This window comes from Quercus lobata, chromosome 5 (genome assembly GCF_001633185.2).
Source record: "Quercus lobata isolate SW786 chromosome 5, ValleyOak3.0 Primary Assembly, whole genome shotgun sequence".
NCBI lineage: Eukaryota > Viridiplantae > Streptophyta > Magnoliopsida > Fagales > Fagaceae > Quercus > Quercus lobata.
Genome location: NC_044908.1, coordinates 47,146,550 through 47,151,672, shown reverse-complemented (window position 1 = coordinate 47,151,672; position 5,123 = coordinate 47,146,550). Strand labels below are relative to the sequence as shown.

Here is a 5,123-nt window from a genome sequence, read left to right as displayed (position 1 = left end):
CCAGTCTCTTTTTCAGCCCGTTGATTATGACCTTATTTACAGCCTCGGCTTGCCCGTTTCCTTGAGGATAGGCTGGAGTGGAATATCGGTTCGTGATTCCAAAGTCGCAGCAGTATTTCCTAAAGGTTTTACTATCAAACTGAAGGCCGTTGTCTGAGATAAGGGTGCGAGGAGTTCCGAAGCATGTAATGATGTTTTTCCAAATGAATTTCTTTGCATCCACATCCCTGATGTTGGCTAAAGGTTCAACTTCAACCCATTTGGTGAAATAATCTGTGCCGACCATCAAGTATTGCTTGTTTCCTACTTCTTTCGGGAAAGGGCCGACAATATCCATACCCCATTAAGCGAACGGCCAAGGACTGGAAAGGGGGTTAAGGACTCCTCCCGGTTGGTGGATATTTGGGGCGAATCTCTAGCATTGGTTGCATTTCTTGACATATTCTTGGGCCTCTTTCTGCATGCCTAGCCACCAGTACCCTTGAGTGAGGGCTCTGTGTGCTAGCGATCTTCCTCCCGTGTGGCTCCCACAAATTCCTTCATGCAGTTCTTTGAGCAATGTCTCTGATGCTTCTGGGTGTACGCATAATAAATATGGCCCAGAATAGGAGCGCTTGTATAGCTTGTGATCCTCTGACAACCAGAACCAAGGAGCCTTCCTTCGTACCTTCTCGGTTTCCAATTTCTCTTCGGGCAATACATTATCTTTGAGGAAACTCACTATGGGATCCATCCAGCTCGGACTTACTCTGACCTGATGGATTCGAGCTATATCCTTTTTGATTGCATCTATCTTGTACAAATCTTCGACAAGGATAATTCAAGGTAGATCCTGCTCCGAGGACGTGGCAAGAGTGGCCAATGAATCCACATGTGTGTTCCTGCTTCTAGAGACATGCGTCAAGTTGAAAAATTCAAATTCTGATTGCAAGCGTTTGACTTGACTAAGGTATTCCTGCATTCTCACATCTCTAGCCTCCAACTCGCCCCTCACCTAGCCTACGACCAGTCTGGAATCCGAGAACGCTTCTATCGTCGTTCCGCCCATTTTTTGCACTATGACCATTCCTTGCAGCAAAGCCTCATACTCGGCTTCATTGTTTGTAGCCGAGAACCCAAGTCTTAATGATTTTTCAATGGTAATCTTCTCGGGCGATATTAGAACGAGCCCTACCCCAGATCCCTTTTGATTTGCCGTGCCATCAACGTAGACTTTCCATTGTGAGGCTCCTTAAGCAGAGATTGTGCCAACCGATTTTCCATCCATGTTCTCCTTCTCCGCTACTGCTTCTACTAGGGGCTCAGTAAATTCGGCTATTAAATCGGCGAGGACTTGACCCTTGACAGAGGTCTAGGGCATGTACTTAATATCGAAAGCCTCTAGGAGCGTACTCCACATGGCGATTCTTCCTGTGTAGTCGGCGTTCTGGAGCACCGACCTGAGGGGAAGTTGAGTCAAGACAATAACCGTGTGTGCCTGGAAGTAATGGGGGAGTTTCCATGTGGCATGCACTACTGCAAGAATTGCCTTTTCCAATGGTAAGTAGCGCACCTCAGCCTTATGCAGTGATTTAATTACATAGTAAACTGGCCGTTGTACGCTATTGTCAACCCGTATTAACACCAAGCTCACAGTGTGAAGGGCTACCGCTATGTAGGTGAACAAAACTTCATCGACTTCAGGGCTAGACATGATGGGTGGCCGCGACAGGTAATCTTTAAGTTGCTGAAAGGCTAAGGCACAGTCCTCGGACCATTCAAATCCTTTCCACTTGTTCATCAGGAGGTAAAAAGGACGGCATCGGTCTACAGATCAGGAAATAAACCGGTTTAATGCCGCGATCATCCCAGTGAGTTTCTGGACTTCTTTCAGGTTCCGAGGAGCTTGTAGGTTATGAATTTCTATGATTTGGTCTGGCCTCACCTCTATTCCCCTGTGAGTCACCATATAGCCCAAAAATTTGCCGGACCTGACACCAAATAAGCATTTAGAGGCATTAAGGCGCAATTTGTGCTCTCTTAAGATGCCAAAAATGACTTCAAGATCTCTCATGTGCTCGGATACCACTTTACTTTTTATTACCATGTTGTCTATGTAGACTTCGATACTCTTACCAAGTTGTGGTTCGAACATTCTGGTTATCATCCTCAAGTAGGTAGACCCTGCATTCTTCAGACCGAAAGGCATCACTTTATAGTGGTAGTTTCCGATGGGGGTCAGGAATGCTGTTTTTTCTTGATCTTCTAGGGCCAATGGTATTTGGTGATAACCCTGGAAAGCATCCAGGAAGCTCATTTGAGGGTGGCCTACAGTTGCGTCTACCAATTGATCTATCCGAGGCATTGGGAACGAGTCTTTTGGGCACGCCTTGTTCAAGTCCGTAAAGTCTACGCAGACTCGCCACTTCCCGGTTTTCTTTTTTACCACTACTGTGTTTGCCAACCACTCGGGGTAAAAGACTTCCTTGATGGCCCCTGCCTTTTTCAGCTTCATTACTTCATCCTTAACAGCGTTGGTATACTCCTTCGATGGGCGTCGGGGTGGTTGCTTTTTGGGAATAGAGGACGAGTTAACGTTTAGGTAGTTGCAAATGAGATTCGGATCAACCCTCAGGGTATCGTAGGCGTCCCCCGCAAATACGTCAACATTTCTTCTCAGAAAGCCAATCAATTCCTCTCTCTCTCTCGGAGGGGCAGCTCCGAGCCGACTTGAAAGAATCTCTCTAGGTCATCGTCAACAGTAACCCTTTCTAGAGTTTCACATTTTATCTCCTTGGCTGGCTTATCAACGGGTACTGCCGAGGCGGCTGATTGCTACAAGTCCTTTCTTATAGAAGCCAAGGGTTCTGCACTGGATAGGCGTGAAATGGCAGCCACCATGCATTGCCTAGCCATGGCTTGATCTCCCCTAATTTCCTCCACTTGGCCCTCTGATGGGTACTTTACCTTCTGGTGAAGTGTAAAAGAAATGGCTTCCAGGGCGTGGAGCCAAGGTCTGGCCATTATGGCCGTATACGGTGAGTAAGCGTCAACCACGATAAAATCCATCTCCACCACCTCCGATCTGGTCTGTATGGGCAATCTGATCTGTCCCTTCGGTGTGACAGTCTTCCCTTTGAAACTTACCAAAGGGGAGTCGTACGCCGTCAGGTCCTTGGGCCTTAGGTTCAGCTCCTTGTACAAATCAGGGTACATTACTTCCACAGCACTGCCCTGATCTACTAGCACTCTCTTCACGTCAAACCCTCCAATCCTAAGTGTAACTACTAGTGCATCGTTGTGGGGTTGTATGGTTCCAATCTTATCCTCGTCCGAGAACCCCAGCATAGGTGAGCTCCCCTTAGACCTTTTGGACTCTCTATCACCGTCCTCGGTGGAGAGCCGAGCCACAGACATTACCCGGGAGGGAAAAGAGCCGGTTCTCCCTAGAGCGGCGAGGATGATGTGTATTGTACCCATGGGAGGTCTTAAAGATACATCTTTCTGGGGTTCTTGGACTGCCTAACCCAGATGACCGCTAGAAGGGTGTAAGAGGTGCTGCAACTTTCCTTCTCGGACTAACTGATCCAGGTAGTTCCAAAGGTTCCTGCAATCTTTAGTGGTATGTCCGTGATCTTGGTGATATTGACAATACAGACTCTGGTTGCGCTTTGAGGAGTCTCCAGCCATTTTATTCGGCCACTTGAAGAAAGGCTCGTTCTTGACTTTCTCCAAAACCTGTTGCACCGACTCTCTGAATATGGCATTAACTGCTTGCACGTTAGTTGGTCCAGATTGTCTCGCAAAATCCCTCCTCGGATGGTTACTGTTGTATCGTTCTGACCTGTAATCATTCCCCTTGTGAGGGATGATCTTCTCCTTTCCTTTCCCTTGTAGCTGGTCCTTTTCCACCCTTTTGTATTTGTCAATCCTGTCCATCAGTTGACGAACGCTGGTAACGGGTTTACCAGTTAGGGACTTCCTTAAACCATGCTCAGTAGGGAGACCACTTTTAAACGTGCTGATGGCAATGTCGTCGTGGTTATCATCCATCTCATTGTATATCTCCCAGTACCTATCCGAATATGCCTTTAAGGTTTCCCCTTGGTGCATAGATAATGTCAACAATGAACTCAAAGGCCGAGGAACCCTGCTGTTCGTGATAAAACGAGAGCAAAAAACTTGGGTGAGCTGCTTATAGGAGTCTATGGAGTTCATCTTCAAGCTATTGAACCATCTCATCGCTACGGGTCCTAAACTGGACGGAAAAACTTTGCACATCAAAGCCTCATTTCGAGAATGGATAGCATTCTTTGGTTAAATTGGCTCACATGCTCCACAGGGTCTGTTCGACCATTGTAAATGATAAACGTAGGTTGATGGAAACACCGTGGTAGTCTAGCCCCTTCTATCCTGTGCGTGAAGGGTGACCTAGAGATCTGATCTAGAGCTTTGTTCATGGCATCGTTACCCAGACCCTTACTAGACGGGCTTTTATATCTCTGTTCATGACGCTGCTCCTTTTCATAGGAAAATGTTTCATTTGGGGGGGTTCTTGATCTCTGCCTGTAACTGACATCCTCTTCCTCATTAGAGGATATGTCAGAGTTGGAAGGGGACCACCTTTGCTGTGCACGGCGCAACCTCTTTTTCAGGTCGTCTATTTCTCACTGCATGGCCTGATAGTTATTTCACCTTTGGAATATGCGACTACCTACTTGGGAATGGCTTTGGCTCGTCTGCGTAGTATGTACGCTTCCCTATCGGTTCCTTCCATTACCCAGGTTTGGCTCAGGGTCAGGAGGATTATCTTGCCACTAAGGCCCAATGGGTTCTGTCCGCTAAGGATCGGCTTGGCATGGATTTTCTTGATGTGGACCTGATCCTGCCATGCTTAACCGTCGTACTCACTAACAGTCAAATTCTTCCCACAGACGGCGCCAATTGTAGGGACTGGATTTGGTGCCCAACTTCAGATTTTCTAGAATCTTGGCCCAAAGAGCCCAATACAATGAATTTATGTAGAGTATGGGTCGAAGAACTAGGTTAAAATGAGTTGAACTATGGCTTGCATGGGATTTAAAGGTAAATGAACACGAAATAAGATCTGTCACGGCCAAAAGACCATTTATCCGAGGAGATTG

The 5,123-nt window shown here is 46.9% G+C and overlaps 2 protein-coding genes across 2 annotated transcripts; both read right to left on the bottom strand.

Moving 5' to 3' along the window:
- Window positions 1–2,814: 2,814 nt before the first annotated feature.
- Window positions 2,815–3,396, bottom strand: LOC115990582. Its single transcript, XM_031114398.1, has one exon. The coding sequence runs from the start codon at window positions 3,394–3,396 to the stop codon at window positions 2,815–2,817; it is 582 nt and encodes a 193-aa protein (XP_030970258.1).
- Window positions 3,397–3,501: 105 nt separating this feature from the next.
- On the bottom strand, window positions 3,502–4,221 carry LOC115990581. Its single transcript, XM_031114397.1, has one exon. The coding sequence runs from the start codon at window positions 4,219–4,221 to the stop codon at window positions 3,502–3,504; it is 720 nt and encodes a 239-aa protein (XP_030970257.1).
- Window positions 4,222–5,123: the final 902 nt, after the last annotated feature.

What these genes read in the sequence shown, in the direction of transcription:
- LOC115990582 (XM_031114398.1), bottom strand. Translation starts at nt 3,396, where the DNA reads ATGTCTGTGGCTCGGCTCTCCACCGAGGACGGTGATAGAGAGTCCAAA.
- LOC115990581 (XM_031114397.1), bottom strand. Translation starts at nt 4,221, where the DNA reads ATGAGATGGTTCAATAGCTTGAAGATGAACTCCATAGACTCCTATAAG.